General features: G+C 34.9%; 1 protein-coding gene and 1 pseudogene across 2 annotated transcripts in view; one reads left to right on the forward strand and one right to left on the reverse strand.

Annotated features, from left to right (window-relative positions):
* The window catches only part of COL19A1 (collagen type XIX alpha 1 chain), a 349,696-nt gene that overhangs the window by 50,565 nt on the left and 278,249 nt on the right, over positions 1-20,882 (forward strand). For both annotated transcript variants that reach the window (XM_045057717.1, XM_045057718.1), the window contains exons 6-9: positions 1,150-1,425; positions 11,655-11,735; positions 17,428-17,553; positions 18,649-18,711. In XM_045057717.1, the coding sequence (XP_044913652.1) occupies positions 1,150-1,425; positions 11,655-11,735; positions 17,428-17,553; positions 18,649-18,711 (546 nt within the window). The remainder of the gene's footprint in view (positions 1-1,149; positions 1,426-11,654; positions 11,736-17,427; positions 17,554-18,648; positions 18,712-20,882) is intronic.
* Positions 16,416-17,170, reverse strand: LOC102902199 (annotated as a pseudogene).

A 20,882-nucleotide genomic window follows, 5' to 3' on the forward strand; every position in this document is an offset into this window, starting at 1 on the left:
GATCTGCAATATGAGAGCATGGTGGGTGAGACAAGATTATTTTTTTGTTTGTTTTCATTTCTAGATTCATATTTTGTCTAAAGATACTCAAATGGCCCTTCTTTCACAACTGCTTCATTGACACTAAGTCCATCTCACTAATAACTTCTTCATTTCCTATAATTTCTGATATGTATTATTTTTAAAGCTGTTCGTTGTTTCATCTGAAAGTCCTTAGTAAATGAAGAACCAGGATATAAATATTGATGCCATCAATAAAAAGTTACTGAACACATGCTGTATGCTAGTTAGTGACAAAGATAAGATTTTAACAAGCGTAATTCCTTTCTCAGGGAGCATAAGGCCTAAGGGGATGTCATCTAGGAGAACAATATGCTAGAGCATAATCATAGTGCGACAGGTGCAGTGGTAGAGGTAAGCTCGGAGCTGGGCGTGGACTACGAGAACATAGAAAGGACAGCTTCCCAAAATGGGGCACACGGAGAATAGGAACGTAGGAATACTTATGGAAGAGATGTCATTTGGGCAGAAAGATGAGAGTGCAAGGACTCTAGGGCAGGAGATGAACCTCAGTATTACTTATTGGCACCTTACATTTGTGTTTATTTCTGTACATATCCACTGACATGCTTTTTATTTCACTGGTCTTTTAATCTGTTAATACAGTCACAATTTTATGGTGGAAAAATGAAATGAACTGAAAAAGTATGTCCTTTATGAAAATGCATTCTTTTCTGCACCATGCAAATCATCAAAGTTTCAAGAAGTTGATCTCAGTTTCCATGCTAAGAGAAGTAATCCTATTCTTATGCTTTTTAAATTAAGTAACATTTAATTCTTGAATTACTCATACAGAATTATATATATACTTAGATACATACATACCCACATATAAATACATACTCTCAGATGTTCTCTCAAGAAAGGAACATATGACATTCACCAGAATACCCCATATTTGAAACATTTTTGTAGCTGGATATTTGTTGTTCTTTTATATTAACAAGTCTGGTGGACCCAGGTGTCATCTAAAACATTTTACTAAGTCCTTCAGTTATACTAACATGCATTTCTGATTTTTTATTTGTGTGCTTTAGTAATTTTGAACACTGGTTTTAAAACACTTAAAGCTAATTTGCATTTTTGCAGATTTCTATAGTCGTTGATGGTGGAAAGAAAGTGGTGGAATTTATGTTCCGAGCTGCTGAGGGAGATGTGTTGAACTACATTTTTAAAAATCGAGAACTCCGTCCTTTGTTTGATCGTCAGTGGCATAAACTTGGCATTGGTATACAATCCCGGGGCATTTCACTCTATATGGATTGTAATTTAATTGCAAGCCGTTATATAGATGAAAAGAATGCTGTGGACCTTCGTGGAAGAACTGTTATTGCTGCACGAGCTTCCGATGGCAAGCCTGTGGATGTGAGTTGTGATGTTCGTTATGAAAGAGAACTAGTAAAACTTCTAAATTAGATACCTTATTAAAACCTTCTTTCTTTAATTACTTTGTAATACATTCCCTTCTCAACACTTTTTAAATTAGCCATCAGATGTGTGAAGCATTGCCATGTATTTCCAACTGTATTTTCACATATATTATCTTCTCTCTGTTTTCACCCATTTTCTCTAGCCTGTGAATTTAAAAGAACTAGGTCATGCCTTAAAAAATGAGGTTGTTACAATTAAAGCTTAGTAAAAATTGACAATATGATACAAAAAGTAGCTTGAATAAGCTTATATGTTTTGAATAGAAAAGACTGGAAAAAGATGAACTTTAAATTAAATGGTTCCAGATTATCTGATGTTTCCACTCAAGAACAATAGGCTGTTTATTCATCTTCAGAATAGAAATTGTTTTGTATTGCAGACTATTTTTCATAAGCCTATAAGGGTTTTTTCAGTTCTGCTGTGACTGAAATATAACCACTAATTGTATCAGTAGGTCATTTGGATGATAACAATGTCTTGTAAAATCCTTTCATTTGAAAAGGTCCTTTAAAAACTATATTTGATGCTCAAGTGATAATAGATTTATTATTAATTTCCCTAAAGAAGAAGGCCTATAAACCTAAAAAAGTGAGATATATCTAAATTTCATGACTTTACATTTTTTTATGGGTAGAATGATGGGAAAACCCATAAAAATAATCTGAATGCAGGTCACCAATGGGAATTGCTAATAGTGTTAACACAGAACACTTAATAGCTCAATTTTGTTTCAAAAGCACAATTCTGTACAAATACATATTTGGGCAGTGTATTTTTTCTAAATGCCCATGTGGAAGGAATCAATATAGATAGATGATTAATAGATGGATAAAGTTAATATATGAGTGTATATATAGTCAGTAAAATATAGTGTATATAGTCAATAAAATATTTTTAAAGTGTTTTCTGTTAGAGACATTGAATGAATCAGTGAGAATGTCATAACTGGAGCTCAGTAATGATCAGCAAAATAGGCCAGAGTAGGAAAAATGAATCCTAGAGGCAAGGCATCATGGCATTATGGAGAGTAAGATGGTTTGAGGATCAGACAGATGAGGTTGTAAATCCTAGCTCTTAATGATCTGCTGATTTATTTTGTTAGCTGTTAATTTATCTGGGTCTCAGTATTCTCAGTTAAAAAATATTGTTGGTAGTTATTTAGTTATAATTGTATAAAATATGTGCAATAGTGCCTAATATGTAGTTAGTTCCCTGTATATTCATTTGTTTCTTCAGGACCAGACACTCCACTCAACCCTTCCCTAGGAGAATGGGGAAAAAAACAAACAAACAAAAAAAACTTCTCTTGCTCTCAAGAGATCTTGAAGGCTAATGGAAGGATCAAAGACTATGTCTGTAAATTGTGGCTGCCAATAATAATAACAGTATTAATTGTAATACAACAGTATAGACAGACCTTTCAGAAAGGTCTCTCCAAAGGCAAGGGAGGAAGTGGAGACTGAGACTGCCAGTTAGAAAGAACATCAGTGATGTAACTTTCAGCAGTAGGTGTAGTGTAGGTAGATAGGAGTCCATTCAGGGAATTCTGCAACAGTAGTAGAGAGTGATACCTGCTGCAAGTACCAAAGTTTAAGACTGGAGTTTGGGATTAGAATCTCTTATAAGATTAGTGAGAGCAAGGCTCTGTTTTCAGAAGAACTGGAAGAACTAAGAACACACTGAGATAAATTCATAACCTTTGTAGGGAGGTAGCAATGAGAGAGGAACAAGCTGTTTCAAGACCAGGGCCCAGGCTCAGAGCTCACCCTCTGAAAGCTGAGTGCTGTGTCATGTGTCTTACTAACTTCTCATGCAAGAGAATAATTAAGCTCAGAACCTGAAGCTGAAAAATATCAGGTGTGTCCTCTAGAAAGACGTAATGTAAAAATTATAGTATTACAATGGTTTTTTAGTGTGACATCTTACTTCATTTGAAGGTAAAATTAAAGCCATACCCAAAATGAGTGGACAGAAGAATATGTCCCAAATGAAAGAACAGGACAAAATGACAGAAAGAGACCTAAGTGAAATGGAGATAAGTAATATGCCTAATAAAAAATTTAAAGTAATGGTGATAAAGATACTCACTGGGTTTGAGAAAAGAGTGGAAGACCTCATTGAGACCCTTAACTAAGAGACATAAAACATTAAAAAAAAAACCCAAAAAACCAGAGATGAAGAGCTCAATAACCTAAATTAAAAATTCACTAGATGGAATACATTGTAGACTAGAAGAAGCACAAGAACAGATCAGTGACCTGGAGGACAGATTAATGGAAAGCAATCAAGTTGAACAGGAGAGAGGAAAAAAATAATAAAAAAATAAAAATACACTTAGGCAACTTAGTGACATCATCAAGTGTAATAACATTAACATTATAGGAGTCCCAAAAGGAAAAGAGAGAAAAAGGGGATCAGAAAATTTATTTGAAGAAATAATAGCTGAAAACTTCCTGAATCTGGGAAGGAAACAGAAATCCAGATCAAGGAGACAGAGACCCCAGCAAAATCAACCCAAGACGCATCATAATTAAAATAGCAAAAAGTAGTGATGAAGAGAGAATTCTAAAAGCAGCAAGAGAAGGGGCACCTGGGTGGCTCAGTCAGTTACGTGTCTGACTTCAGCTCAGGTCATAATCGCACGGTTCATGGGTTCCTGAGTTCAAGCCCCATGTCAGGTTCTGTGCTGACTGCTCAGAGCCTGGAGCCTGCTTTGGATTCTGTGTGTCCCTCTCTCTCTCTCTGCCCTTTTCCCATTCATGCTCTGTCTCTCTGTATCTCACAAATAAATGTTAAATAAATAATAAATAAATAAAAACAAAAGCAGCAAGAGAAAAGAAAAAAGTTACATACCAGGAAAATTTCATAAGGCTATCAGCTGATTTTCAGTAGAAACTTTGCAGGTCAGAAGAGAGTGCCATGTTATATTCAAAGTGATGAAAGAAAAAAACCTGCTGCCAACAATATTCTATCCAGCAAGGCTATCATTCAGAGTAGAAAGAGAGATAAAGAGTTTCCCAAACAAACAAAAGTTAAAGGAATTTATGACCACAAGGCCAGTCCTACAAGAAATGTTAAAGGGGACTCTTTAAGTGGAAAGAAAAGACCAGAAGTAGGAGTAAGAAAAGTAGGAAACACAAGAGCAATCAAGTCAATTATATCTCTGAAAATCAGTCAAAGGATTCATAAATAGAAGAATGTAAAGTATGACACCATATACCTAAAATGTGAGGGGGAGAGGAGTAAAGAATGGGTTCAAATTTAAGTGACCATCAACTTAATATAGATGCTATAAGCATAATATATACAAACCTGATAGTAATCCCAAATCAAAAACCAATAATATATATACAAAAATTAAAGGAATGGAATCCATGTATATCACTAAAGAAAGCCAGCAAACTGAGAAAGAATAAAGCAAGAGAAGAAAGGAACAGAGAAGAACTATAAAAACAACCACAGAATAAGTGGTTATAAAACAAAATGGCAGTAAGTACATACCTATCCATAATTACTTTGAATGTAAATGGACTAAATGCTCCAATCAAAAGACACAGGATGATGGAATGGATAAAAAACAAGACCCATCTGTATGCTGCCTACAAGACACTCATTTCAAGCCTAAAGACACATGAACATTGAAAGTGGGAAGGGGCAGAAAGGCATTTATCATGCAAACAGAAGTGAAAAGAAAGATAGCAATATTTCTATCAGACAAAATAGACTTTAAAACAAAAACTAGGGGCGCCTGGGTGGCGCAGTCGGTTAAGCGTCCGACTTCAGCCAGGTCACGATCTCACGGTCCGTGAGTTCGAGCCCCGCGTCAGGCTCTGGGCTGATGGCTCAGAGCCTGGAGCCTGTTTCCGATTCTGTGTCTCCCTCTCTCTCTGCCCCTCCCCTGTTCATGCTCTGTCTCTCTCTGTCCCAAAAATAAATAAACGTTGAAAAAAAAATTTAAAAACAAAAACTAAAAAAGACAAAGAAGGACACTATATAATCATAAAGGGAGCAATCCAACAAGAAGATATAACTGTAAATATTTATGCACCCAATATGGGAGACCCCAAATACAGAAAGCAGCTATCACAAACATAAAGGAAGTACTCAATAGTAATAAAATAATAATAGGGGGCTTTAAGATCTCACTAACATTAATAGATAGATCATCCAAACAGAAAATTAACAAGGAAACAGGAGCTTTGGATGACGCAGTGGACCTGATCAATCTAACAGATATATTCAGAATGTTCCATCCTGAAACAGTATAGTACACATTCTTCTCAAGTGTACATGGAACATTCTCCAGAAGAGATAACATATTAGGCCACAAAACAAGTTTCGACAAACTCAAAAAGATCAAAGTCATACTATGCATCTTTTCTGACCACAATGCTATGAAACTAGAAATCATTCACAAGAAAAAAATGTGGAAAAACCCACAAATACATGGAAGTTAATAACATGCTACTAAAAAATAAATGGGTCAACCAAGAAATCAAGGGGAAATAAAAATACATGGAAACAAATGAAAATGAAAAAACAGTGGTCCAAAATCTTTGGAATGCAGCAAAGTGGTTCCAACAAGGAAGTTAACAGCAATGCAGGTCTACCTCAAGAAGCAAGAAAAGTATCTAATAAGCAAAATAACCTTACATATAAAGCAGCTATTTTCTTCCATCAAACCAGACGGAAGAAAATAATAAATATTAGAGCAGAAATACACAAAATAGAAACTAAAACACAATAGATCAATGAAACTAGGAGCTGGCTCTTTGAAAAGATCAACAAAATTGATAAACCTCTAGCTAGACTCATAAAAAAAAAAAAGAGAACAAGAGAGAGAACACTCAAACAAAATCAGAAATGAAAAAGGAGAAATAAAAACTGATACCACAGAAATACAAATTATTGTAAGAAAATATGAAAATTATATGTCAACAAATTGGACAACTTAGAAGAAATGGATAAATTCCTAGGAAAATATAACCTTCCTAAACTGAAGTATGAATAGAAAATTTTAACAGACCAATGAAATTGAATCAGTAATCCAAAAACTCCTAGACGCTTCACAAGTGAATTTTACTGAGACTTTAAAGAAGAGTTAATACCAACTGTTCTCAAACTATTGCAAGATATAGAAGAAGGAAAGTTTCCAAATTCATTCCATGAGGCCATCATTACCCTAAAACCAAAAGCAGATAAAGACACTACGAAAAAAGAGAACTACAGGCCAATATCTCTGATTAAAATTGGTGGAAAAATCCTCACAAAATATTAGCAAATTGAATCCAATAATACATTAAAAAAAATCATACACCACCATCAAGTGGGATTTATTCCTGAGATGCAAGAGTGGTTCAGTATTTGCAAATCAATGTGATATATCATATCAACAAGACAAAGGATAAAAAGCATATGAGCATTTTAGTAGATGCAGAAAAAGCATTTCACAAAGTACAACCTCCATTCGTGATAAAAACCCTCAACAAAGTAGGTTTAGAGGGAACATACCTCAATATAATAAAGGCCATGTATGACAGACCCACAGCAAACATCATACTTAATGGTGAAAAGTGGAGAGCTTTTCTTCTAATCTCAGGAACAAGACAAAGTTACTCACTCCCACCACTTTTATCAACATGGTACTGGAAGTCCTAGCTACAGGAGTCAGATAAAGAAAAAGGAATAAAAAGCATGCAAATTGGTAAGGAAGAAGTAAAACTTTCACTATTTGCAGATGACATGGTAATATATATATAGAAAATTCTAAAGACTCCAAAAATCTACTAGAACTGATAAATGAATTCAGTATGGTTATAGAATACAAAATCAACATATAGAAATCTGTTGCATTTCAATACACTAATAATGAAGCAGACAAAGAAATTAAGAGTACAGTACCATTTACAATTGCACGAAAAATAATAAAATTCCTAGGAGTAAACTTAACCAAGGAGATGGAAGACATGAACTCTGAAAACTATAAAACACTGATGAAAGAGATTGAAGATGACACAAACTAATGGAAAGATATTCCGTGTTTGTGGATTGGGAGAATAAATACTGTTAAAATTTCCATACTACCCAAAGCAATCTATAGATTTAATGCAATCCCTATCAAAACACCAAGAGCATTTTTCACAGAACTGGAACAAATAATCCTAAAATTTGTATGGAAGCACAAAAGTCCCTGAATAGCCAAAGTTATCTCGAAAAAGAAGAACAAAACTGGAGGTATCACAATTCCAGATTTCAAGAAGCACTGAAAAACTGTACTAATCAAAACACTATGGTGTTGCACAAAAATAGGCACATAGATCAATAGAACAGAAAAGAAAGCCCAGAAATAAGCTCACAATTATATTGTCAAGTAATCTTTAACAAAGAAGGGAAGAATATGCAACGGGAGAAAGACTCTTCAACAAATGGCATTGGAGAAACTGGACAGCCACGTGCAAAAGAATGAAACTGCACCGCTTTCTTGTATCATACATAAAAATAAACTCAAAATGGGTTAGGGACCTAAATGTGAGACCTGAAACAATAAAAACCCTAGAAGAGAGCACGGGCAGTAAGTTCTTTGACATTGTCCACAGCAACATTTTTCTAGACATGTCTCCTGAGGCAGGGGAAACAAAAGCAAAAATAAACTAATGCACTTTTTCAAAATAAAAACTTCTGCACGGCAAAGGTAACTATCAGAAAAACTAGAATATAACCTAGTGAATGAGAGAAGACTTTTGCAAATGACATATCTGGTAAAGAGTGAGTTTCCAAAATATGTGAAGAATTTATACAGTTCAACACACAAAAAAACAAATAGTCCAATTAAAAAATGGGCAGAGACATGAACAGACATTTCTCCAAAGAAGACATACAGATGGCCAACAGATACATGAAAAGATGCTCAACATCACTCATTATCAGGGACATGCAAGTCAAAACCACAGAGATATCACTTCACACTTGTCAGAATGGCTAAAATCAAAAACACAAAAAACAACATGTGTTGGTGAGAATGCCAAGAAAAAGGAACCCTTGTTCACTGTTGGTGGAAATGCAAACTCATGCAACCACTGTGGATAACAGTATGGAGGTTCTTCAAAAAATTAAGAATAGAAATATTACATATATATTTATTATATATAGAAATATATATAGAAATATTATATAATTATATAATTTATATATATGTATATAATATGTGTATATATGTATATAGTATGCATATATATGTGTGTGTATATATATATATATATATATATATATATATATATATAAATCAGCCACAAAAAAAGAATGAAATCTTGGCATTTGGTACACATGGATGGGCCTAGAGAGTATAATGCTGAGTGAAATAAGTCAGAGAAAGACAAATACCATAAGATTTCACTCATATGTAAAACTTAAGAAGCAAAACAAATAATGAAAAAAAGAGACCAGAAAACAGATTCTTAACTATAAAGAAGAAACTGATGGTTACCAGAGGGGGAAATGAGTGGGGGATGGGTGAGTAGGGAGATAGGGGAAGGGAATTGAGTACATTTATGACAATGAGCACTGAATATTGTACAGAATTATTGAATCACTATACTGTACACCTGAAACTAATATAACACTTTATGTTAAATACACTGGAATTAAAATTTTAAAAATAAATAAATGAAAAAAAGACAAATATAAAAAATGTTAAAGCCATATTATGATGCAGCTTTTTAATGAGATAGTGTTTGAGTTACAAACAAATAAAATACATATTTTATTCTATAAAGATTCTTGGTCCTGGGGCACCTGGGTGGCTCAGTAGGTTAAGTGTCCAACTCTTCATTTAGTCTCAGGTCATGATCTCACAGTTCATGAGATGAGCCCTGCATCCACTTCTGTGCTAACATCACAGAGCCTACTTGGGATTCTCTCTCTGTCCTACTCTCTCTGCCCCTCCCCGACTCACATTCTCTCTCTCTCTGTCTTTCTCTCTCTCTCTCTCTTTCTGTCTCTCTCAAAATGAATGAATAAACGCTTAAAAAAGATTCTTGGAAAAATAAATAAATAAATAAATAAATAAATAAATAAATAAATAAATAAATAAATAAATATTGATTCTTGGTCCTACTAAAAGTTTAAGTGGACTAATTTTTCATCATCTCCATACAGGTTCTATGATTCTTAAGGTCTGTTGTAATGTAAAAATGTTTTATTTATTCAGGATGTCTGTTATTGAAGAAAATCATAATAATTGAGTTTGTTTATTTTATGTATACTGTCCATTTGCTTCTGTGAGAAAGAGGTAGGTGACAAAACTGATATAAAGGATTTTTTTTTTAACAAATTCTGTGTGACAAGGGCCAGTATAGACTTAGCCCTGAACACTGTCCTTATAAAGTACTGTTGTCAATGAAGGATTCTAAAGTAACTAATGAATAATAAAGCATCATTAAACTAGGAATGTAGTTTCAATGTCATGTTAATTGATTAGTTTCTAATCTGTCAAAAATTGGTCATCTATCTTCAGTTAAGTAAAATAATTCATATAAAGGGCCTAGTAGAGTGGATGGTATATAATTGAGTTTTAATATTTATTGGCTATTTTGGTAACAATGATGATGATTAATTGGTTTTAGGAAGAAAGTTAATTGGAGTCCCCATTCTTTATTCTACTTAGTGGGTATGTTACTATGTGGCTTTTCATTAGGCTATGTAAGACAGTGTATTTAAACTTTATAAACAAAAGTTAACTTCAATATCTTGCAAAAAGTTACACAAAAGAAATCATTAAGGCTGCTCATGAATTCACAAGATGTCTGGAGTTCTTAACATGTTTCATGAGCTGAACTGATTTTGTTCATCTCAGTGTAGAGTGATAGTTACAGCCTTTTTTCTACCTCTGTGCTTTTTTGGTGTTGGGCAGAGTTTCAAAATAACTGAAGATATCTGCTTTTCATTATGGTAGGATTAATTATTGTAATATAACAGTTGGATATCTCTATAACAAGTACATCTTGTTATCAAAGTAATGCATAATTTAGCTCTGGAATATTGGGAGACAGAGGAAGAGGTGGAGACAGAGAGAGAAAGAGAAGGGCAGGCAGGAGGAAGAAGACAGGGATGAAAGGAGAGGTTGTTTCTGACCTGTGTCAAATATGTCAAATCATTGTAGGATTTATTTTAAACTACTAAATTTGCAACCACAGACTAATTTAAAATAGCCAATTTACATGTCTGTCATATTGAAATTCTGTCAATACTCTTTATTATTCTTATGTGGTTCCTTGCTTTTGCATTTAAAGGCATGATTGTACCTTTTTTGAACTGTAAAATCTCGGATTGTGAGTAACTTGTTCCACAAGATGAGAAAACATTTTTGATAATTTTAACTTGATAAATGAGCAATGTCTTGCAATATAAGTAATATATGACAGCGAATGTCATATGATCACAACTGAACCAATGGTTTTTGAAATTTGCTTTGATATACAAGTGCTTTGGACTATAAGCATGTTTCCGGAATGTATTATGCTCACAAACCAAAGTTTTACTATTTTATATTTCATGTCCAATGCCAAAAAACATGAATCTGCTAAGCCAAGAGAAGGAATCTATTATTTTTGTAAAAAGATTGTGAGTGTGGCTTAGGATTACCCCATAGATATTAGAATGCATGAAAAAGATGAAAACCAAATCTCTCTCTCTTTTTTTTTTCTTGTTGGGAAGTAAGCATCTGTTTCAGTACCTCAAATAAGAGATCTGGAGGTACTGAGAAAGCCTTTTCCATCATGTGTTCATTCCTTTGACTTTACTTTTTCTCCAGAATTTTTTACTTTGGAATATTTCTTATTTTGTGGGCATACTTTATTGTAATGAGTAACAATACCTATCTTGTAATTAAATACTTCTTTTTTGTATGAAACAACTAGCAAAAATTTGCAATTGCCTTCATTATCTGATTTCTTTCATACAGAGATCTATCTCAATAATTGAATCCATGCCTCTTTCTCTAATGGTCCATAAAATCATGAATCCTAAATTAAATAAAAACATTAAAAATATCTACCAATAACTTATTTGTATTAGCTTCTTTCCAGTTAAATTACCGTAGCTTTTAAGTGCCTAAATGTGACTTTCAAGAAAACTAATGATGTGTCTTATCACTACTTTTTTAATAGATTGAACTTCATCAACTTAAAATCTACTGTAACTCAAACTTCATAGCCCAAGAAACATGCTGCGAAATATCAGATGCTAAGGTAAGTTAGTTTTCGTAGCATGTGAAGAATGCAGTCTGTAGAGTGTAGATGTAGAGTAGCCCTGAGTGTCTTCTGTTGAAGCCAGGTGAGTAATTTGTTCCCAGTAAGACACCCCTTATAGTGCTCTCACATAGTTTCTTTTTACAGTGTGAATCCCAGTGTTTTGTCTTGAACTTTGGGAATGGTATGTCCTCACTTTGGACTTGACATAAAGAGAATTTATGACTCTCTCCTTAAAATATGTTCTAATGGTAACATCATCATTTTCCAGTTGCAGGAATTTTAAATCTGTAATCATATGTTACTCTTTCTCACTTTCCTCTTCTAGTTTGTTATCCATCTTGGATAGTTTTCCTTTGTGATAGATTTTTCATCTACCTTTTCCCTTTTATTGACATGGTCTGCCTTTATCTCCTGACTGGATTTTTGCATTATCATGTCAACTGCCTTTCCAGTCTCTACACCATTTTATTTCAAGATAACCAGAATAAGTCTCTGAATCACTGCTTTGTATATGCATTTATTTTCTCTCAATAAACATTTGTTATTCAAAAACACTGATCTTCTAGACATTGTGCTAAAGAACAAGGCTATAACAGTCATGAATAAGGCACATTCACTGCCTGCTGTTCATCTCTCCCCAAACCTTTGGTCACTCACTCCCTGTTGGCAACAGAATATAAACTCGGTTGCTCAGCCTCTCATTCTTAATATTCCCAACCTAACTGTGCAACTGTTAATTTCTTGTACCAATATTCCATTCCAAAAAAAAAATACTGAATTCAGCACTTTCTGTAGTTCTCATTATAGTGATCAGGTGCACTATCTTATGTTATTAGATACAGTTGCATTTGTTTTTATTTAATCAACTCCATTTTAAGCTCATTGAGGGGAGTTACACTTTCATGCTCCACTTTTTTTTTAATTTTTTAAAATGTTTATTTTTGACAGAGAGAGAGAGAGAGACGGAGTGCAAATGGGTAAAGGGCAGAGAGAAAGAGGGCGACACAGAATCCGAAACAGGCTCTAGGCTCTGAGCTGTCAGCACAGAGCCTGACATGGGGCTCAAACTCAGGAACCATGAGATCATGAGCTGAGCCAAAGTTGGACCCTTAACTGACTGAACCACCAGGTGCCCCTCATGCTATGCTTTTCTATTCCTAGAGCTTTGTTTCTAGAAGACAGTCAAAACACTTTCTTAAGTTGTTGACTTATCAACTATTAAAGCAGGTAGATGGGACAAAAAGTGTTTAACAGGGATTAATTTTAAAAAGTCTTACAGAGAGAACATATGAAAAGTAAAAGTAAAAGGTGAAATGTTTTTCTTTGTATCTTAGACTTTTCAGAACTTCTATACTTACATCCAAAATTGTATGAAAATTTTATCAATAACTTAGTAATTCAAAAATATTTTTAACTTCTGTCTCTCACTGTGAATAGTAGGATAATAATGTGGCTGATTTAAAGCATTATCTAAGTCTTTCAAAATTACTTGTTTTACTTATGTAACTTGGTTTTATAAAGCATATCTCCAAACCAGTTTATGGCTCTCATTCCAAGTAAAATGAAAGCCAGCCAAATATCATTCTATAAATATCTAAAAAGATAATTTATAATGCCAATCTACAGACCTGAAATACCGAGACTTCCTGGAGCCACATATGTAAATTTTGAAGGTGTTTAATTCTCTGAAAGCTTATTTTTTAAATTAATTATTCCTTTAGGATGTAAGAGCTTTTAAAATAATAATTTTTGGGGCGCCTGGGTGGCGCAGTCGGTTAAGCGTCCGACTTCAGCCAGGTCACGATCTCGCCGTCCGTGAGTTCGAGCCCCGCGTCAGGCTCTGGGCTGATGGCTCAGAGCCTGGAGCCTGTTTCCGATTCTGTGTCTCCCTCTCTCTCTGCCCCTCCCCCATTCATGCTCTGTCTCTCTCTGTCCCAAAAATAAATAAACGTTGAAAAAAAAATTAAAATAATAATTTTTCCTGATTTAAAAGTAGCATAAATTTTTTTTGATATATCTAAATACTGAATCTTGGGGTACTTGAGTGGTTCAGTCAGTTAAGTGGCCAATTCCTGATTTCAGCTCAGGTCATGATCTCATGATGGGTTGTAAGATCAAGCCCCATGTTGGGCTCTGCACTGACAGCATGGAGCCTCTTTGGGATTCTCTCTCTGCCCCTGCCCTGCTCTCTTTCTTTCTCTCACTCTTTCTGAAATAAATAAACCTAAGAGAAAGAAAGAAAGAAAGAAAGAAAGAAAGAAAGAAAGAAAGAAAGAAAGAAAGAAAGAAAGAAAGAAGAAAGAAAGAGAGAGAGAAAGAAAGAAACAGAGAAAAAGAAAGTTGTATTCTTGACTAGTTTTTACTCTGTGTCATCACATAATAGATATTTTCAATACAAATTATGAGAAAACTGTTTAAGGAAGTATAGGTGATAGATTTAGCGGAGTGGTTGATTATTAAAAACAATGATGTAACTTAATAAATTATGGGAAAAAAGTTATTCACATTTTAAAAATGTTACTTTGGAGTTAAATTGTGGAAAAGAAGGTAGGAATTCATCTCCAACCGTAAGAAAAAAATAACAAAAACCTGCCTATTTTCCTGATGATAATTATTTGAAGGGACATCACCATTCTGTTAATGAGTAACAGAAAATAGAAACATGCTACATTTTACAAATGGGAAGATAAATAATTATATAAAAGCCATTTAAGTGCATCTGTTATAATTCTGACACCAACTTTTTTTTTTAAATGTATTGAATTCAGAAAGTTTTAATGTGCTTGCTTAAAAATTTAATTTTATCTTGGAATTTCAAATCAGACATATTTTTTGTTATTAATAGTTTATAGCATATTTCAAGGGTAAAATTTATTCAAGATAATTTGTAAATATACTTCTTTGCTTCTATTAATTAGATTTTCTGTTTCTGTCAAGTTTCATGACTACAGACATAGGCAGAAGGAAGAAATTAGCAACATTTGTTGAAAATAAATGTGAAATGTGATTAAAATTTGTAGGGCCAATTAAGTAAATATGTGTCCAATCAAAACCAGAAGTTTTACAAAGAGTCCTTACTTGTACATTTTCATGTTCTCTTTAGGCACTCTTTGGAGAGTGTGAACAGTTTTATAGTGAAGACTGAGACATACTTTTCAAGTCATTTAAATCCCCAATTTAATGTAGTAAATCAGTTATCCAGAGCAAAATTATGAACTCGAATTGGGTTGTGGTCATCTGAGTGGGAACCAGTAGAGCTGGACCTGACTGGAAAATCATATCAAATCATATGAGAGAAATGAACTATTCTGGTGATAATCATGTTTCATTCTAATGTGACTTGAAACTTGTGGACTTGGAAACTGATCAAGGTAACAAAAGAGCCAATTATTAAATCTGGAGAGGGTAAAGGTGATGGAACTAGTGGTGGACAAGGGAACCTAATCCCAGTGTCTCTGGGTGCTATTTTTCTTACAGTTTTTGTTGTTTTCACAGGCATTGGAATGCTACCCATTTGTTTCAAAATAATTTTGTGTCTTGAAAATTATGTATGTTTGTCATAGAAAACTTGGAAACTACAGCCAAATTTAAAGAAGGAAGTAGATATCAACCTTGGTCTCACCACAGTAAATAACCACTGACCATCCTTTACTACTTTTTTATCCTGACAATGTTTTTCCAAGCATATATAATTTGTAATATGTAAAGTAATGTGTGAGCCCTTTCCCCTAAATTGCAAATTCAGAGTTATGAAATTGCAAGCATAAAATTACAAATTCACAGTTACAAACCCTGATGAGGAGGCTGAACTTATGAAATAATTATTATGAAACTATTAATTATTAATTATTAATTTAATAATTATTAATAATAATTAATCACCGGTAAGTGATGGGATAGGAAAAGATACATTTATCCTCCCATCTGGATTTATTTTTTGAGAGAAAAAGTCATTTCTCTGTAACTGAGTTTCACTTCGTGTTATCCCACATGTTCTGAACCCACTGATAAAGTATAAATTTTGCCACTTGTCTGTTATAGTGTAGACTTTTTAATAACTTTAAAGGACAATGGAGTAGAATAAGATACACTTTAATTAAATATATAGCATCTTGGAGTGTAAAAAGTATTTTTTTATTTGCTCTTTGTGTCTGTTTTGTTTTTCTTTTCATCATGTGTAATCTGAATCTAGCATTAGTTTCTCACATCTTCCAAAGTGTTTCCAACAGAATTTTTATGTCCCAGTTTATGTTAAATAGAAGTGAAATATTAAGGAGAATAGATTTAAGGGAAAATTGTGCCACTTTTTTTTTTAAGCATTGTTCTCAACCACGCAATTTATTGAAAGGAGCTGCTGCTGTGGGTCTTGATTTAGCAGCAGGCGTTCTTTTGTTTCATTAGAGTTACAGTTTCATTTGTTGTTTTGCTCTGTCCTGGAACCATAAATACAGTTTTCTACATTATTTTCAGTCAAGGGTTATGGTGTAGTTTGTGTTCATAGTGATACATACTTGTCTTTCTGGGGTTTGCCTCCTCACCATGGGGAGCAGGGAGCTTTGGGCTCTTCCCAGCTTGAATGATGATGTTAAGAGTTTGTATGCCGAGGGGGAGCCTCTGGGCATAAAGAGGTTGTACATGAGATCCCAGGATGTAGGACCAGGTAGTTCTTTCTCAGGTTCACAGAAGCAGTTCTCCACCACTGAACCCCATCCTCTCTGGGGGCTCAATGAGGGCTAACCAATCTGATGCATGTGTGGGCAATAGTCCCATTGGCTGGCACTAATAAACAGTCCATGCCAAACCCGTGAGGTTTCTGAGAATACACCAAATCCTACAGAAACTTCTGGCTTGAACTTTCTAGCATCTTGAAAGTGGCTGAAATGGCCATAAGTGCCTGAATAGGTCCCCCAAGTCACCATCACACCACTGTAGTAGGGAAGATGGAGACAGTATTGCCTGCCATTTACATAATGAAGAGGTTCATGGGAATCTGCTTGAAGGGACCCAAGGCAATGTTCCAGTAGCACTTCCCCGCTAGAATCCCGTCTGTCTCTTGCATGCTGGTTTCAGGCAGGCACTTGCTTGTCCAAGCAACTGTCAGGGTACAGTGAGTCTCCCTGGCTACTGCCCTGGTCACTTTGGCTCCTGCTGCCTCCTGCAAGCCTGCTCAGCTCAATGGCCCACTTGAAGCACCGACCTCGGTTAGCCACCAGGCCCTCAGGGTCATCATGGCAATGGCTGCCTACCAAAGCTACCAAGCTCCTTATGCCTTTACATTTATCTTATAGGAGTAAATGATGTTCTAAAAGTTCAAGTCACTTGCTTTTATTTTAAATTTTGTTCCTCAAAAACGTATACAGATGTAATGTGTATAACTATTCTATGGTAACAATGCAGTTATTGTAAATATTTGATATTTCTGTACTTATCATAGTCATTTATAATAGCCTTAGAATTCCTCATCAAAACAAATTTTAGCGCATTTCTAACATGTTGTAGTGTAATAAAACACATTGGAGGCCTAGTGAAAGAGCAAAGACATTATCAACTTTCATATACCTGTATCAACTTTTGGCTAATTAGAAGGTGGTTCTTTCAGGCAACTCCAGTCATCCCTAGTTTGGTGGGAGCCAGTATTTGGGATGCTAGAATGTTGGGAATTAACTCTATTCATTTTTCTGGATTTTAGTGTCCAGATTATGATGGCTTTGGAAGCACTGCATCATCACTGTTACCCGCTCATGCCAGTAAACTGTCTGCCTATCTTCCAGCAAAGGAGGGACTTCAAGACCGGTGCCAGTGCATTCCAAACAAGGTTTGCTAGTTTTAATCTATGCCCAGTGAGAAGCCACTGCACAAAGCGAGCCATCCCCTTGAATGTGGCCCCGGTGCACAGAATGTATCTTGACCTCTAGTGCTAGTTGAATCAAAAGCATAAGCCATTCAGTCGCTGGGATGGATTATGAGAAGGTAATTGGAGAAAGGGTTTCATGCATTGTTTTCTGCCTAGTTCTGAAGCCATAGACTTTCCAGGCTATGAATGAGAATGGATAGAAAGGTAAGGGGAGGACCCACCTGTACAATAGACAAATATTGAGTACTTAGCATGTGCCAGGAGTAAGCTTCAGTTTTGGGAATTCACAGTTGAAACAGTGCCTGCTCTTCCACACGTACACAAAAATACCCTATATGGTATTTCTTTGTTGTGTGGAGGCTGTTTGTCCAGTATCTCCAAATATCCAGCCAGCCATCTCCTTTTGCCATAAATTGCGTAGAGAATTTATAGAGATTATCACTCAAAGAAGTTGCTTCTCTGGTACCACTACAGTCCCCTGGTCAGGAAGAGTGGGTATGTGGACCGACATAAACTTCTTTTGTGAATAGTAATGGCAGTCAAGAGGCTATGCTAAAAGTAGGCTGAGTGATTTCTTGATGGTTTTCCTCTATACCCTTACCTGGGAAAGGAAAGAGGTTCCTAGAGCAGAATGTCCCCTGGCACTGTCACTTCTTACTTCCCCTTAGAGGGTTAACACATCCTGCTACCCCTTTGCTCTTGGTTGGAGGAGGGGGTATACGGGTGAGGTAAAGTTTAGAGGAAATTTACATTTCTTGTAGCGACCAACACTGTATCATAGGCTCCATGAGAAAGGCAGGTGCAGGGCCATAGGGGAGCATCATGTGTTCAAGGTCCTGGAAAGTCTCATGGAGGAGATGATGTCAAATGGTGTTTGGAAGACGGAGAGTACTGAGCCTCCTGAACAAGGGAAGGGCATTCCAGCAGAGGGACCGCCATCAGCTCAGAGGAGAGTAAAGCTTTATCCTACTGTTGTCACCTTCATATTTACAAATTATTAGTCTTTGGCTCAATGTGACAGAATGTTTGATAACACAGAAATTCACTTTTGCTCAGGGAGAAGCAGGTTTTCCAGGAACTCCAGGCTCACCTGGTCAGAAAGGGGATAAAGGAGAACCGGTAAGATACCACAAAACACTGTCAGAATGAAAGTGGATTGGTTCAAAAGTGATTTAAAAATGTGTCCACGTCATATCTCTATGTCCCATACAAATGCACGTTTCTGTTAAAGGCTATTAAGGACTATATTTAAATGCTGATCACTGAAATGAGAAAGACTATATCAGCATCCAAGTCTGCTTTTGAGTTCCTATTGGAACTAAAATTTTAAAAGATACAGAGACCCAAATCTTTGTTATCTATAAACTATAAGCAAAATTGTGAAGTAAGAACATTTATATTTTGTTATGCCCTAACTTTCTTTAGCATTCTGTTCACTGAATACTTGATGAACTCTTATTTCACTTGTGTGTTGATGGGTCCCCACTGAAGATTCTTTTTTAGCTTCTTATTCATTTATTTGTGTATTTTACTTTTATATAAAATTATACCCTCTTCACCCATTTCACAGAGCATGAGCAGGGGAAGGGCAGAGAGAGAGAGAGAGAGAGAGAGAGAGAGAGAGAGAGAGAGACAGAATCTGAAGCAGGCTCCAGGCTCTCAGTTGTCAACACCAGAGCCTGGTGTGGGGCTCAAACCATGGACTGCAAGATCATGACCTGAGTCAAAGTTGGATGCTTAACTGACTGAGCCACCCAGGTGCCCTGAAAAATGCCATTTTGATAGGGATTGCACTGTACTGTAGATGGCTTTGTGTAGTATAGATATTTGAACAATATTGATTCTTCTAATCCATGAGCATAGAATATCTTTCCATTTGTATTTTCTTCAATTTCTTTTATTAATGTCTTATAGTTTTCAATATACATATCTTTCACTTCCTTGGTTAAATTTATTCCTAGGTATTTTATTCTTTTTGATGCAATTATAATTAAGATTTTTTAAGATTTCTCTTTCTCATAGTTCACTATTAGTGTATAGAAACACCACAGATTTTTGTATCTTGATTTTGTACTCTGCAACTTTACTGAATTTGTTAATTAGTTCTAACAGTCTTTTGATGGAGTCTTTAGGGTTTTCTATATATGCAATCATGTCATTTGTAAGTTGTGACAGTTTCACTTATTCCTTTCCAATTTGGATGCCTTTTCTTTCTTTTTCTTGCCTAATTGTTTTGGCTAGGACTTCCAATACTATGTTGAATAGTAGTAGTGGAATCAGGCACCCTTGTCTTGTTTCTGATCTTAAAGGAAAAGTTTTCAGCTTTTCACCATTGAGTATGATGTTAGTTGTGGGCTTGTCATATATGGCCATTATTATGTTGAGGTACTTTCCCTCTATCGTCACTTTCTTAAGAATTTTTATCATATATGGATGTTAAATTTTGTCAAATACTTTTTCTGCATCTATTGAGATGATAATATGATTTTTATCCTTAAATTTGTTAATACAGTGTATCATATTGACTAATTTATGGATGTTGAACCATCCTTGCATGCCTGTAATAAATCCCACTTGATCATGGTATATGATACTTTTAATATATTGTTGAATTCTGTTTGCTTATATTTTGTGAGAATTTTTACACCTATATTCATCAGGGGTATTAGCTTGTAATTTTATTTATTTGTGGCATATTTGTCTAATTTTGATATCATGGTAATGCTGGCCACATAAAACAGATTTGAAAGAGTTCTCTTATTCTGCATTTTGGAAGAGTTTGAGAAGGATTGGTACTAATTCTTCTTTGAATGTTTGGTAGAATTCACCAGTGAAACTGGTCCTGCAGATTTGTTTACTAGGAGATTTTTGATTAATGATTCAGTCTCCCTATTAGTAATCAGTCTGCTCATTTTTTGTTTATCATGGTTCAGTCTTGGTAAGATATATGTTTCTAGAAATTTATACATTTCTTCTACATTGTCCAATTTGTTGACATATCATTGTTTGTAGTAGTCTCATGATCCCTTATGTTTCTGTGGTATCAGTTGTAACTTCTTTTTCAATTCTGATTTTATTTGTGTCCTTTGTGTATTTATTGTGTATTTATCTATTTATTTGATGAATATACTCAAGGGTTGTCAATTTTGTTTCTCTTTCAAAGAACGAGCTCTTAGTTTCATTGGTCTCTATTATCTTTTTAGTCTCTATTTCATTTATTTCTGCTGTACTCTTTGTTATTTACTTCCTTCTACTAACTTTGGGCTTTGATTGTTTTTTTCCTAGTTCCT

Source organism: Felis catus, chromosome B2 (assembly GCF_018350175.1).
Source record: "Felis catus isolate Fca126 chromosome B2, F.catus_Fca126_mat1.0, whole genome shotgun sequence".
In the NCBI taxonomy this organism is placed as follows: Eukaryota; Metazoa; Chordata; class Mammalia; order Carnivora; family Felidae; genus Felis; species Felis catus.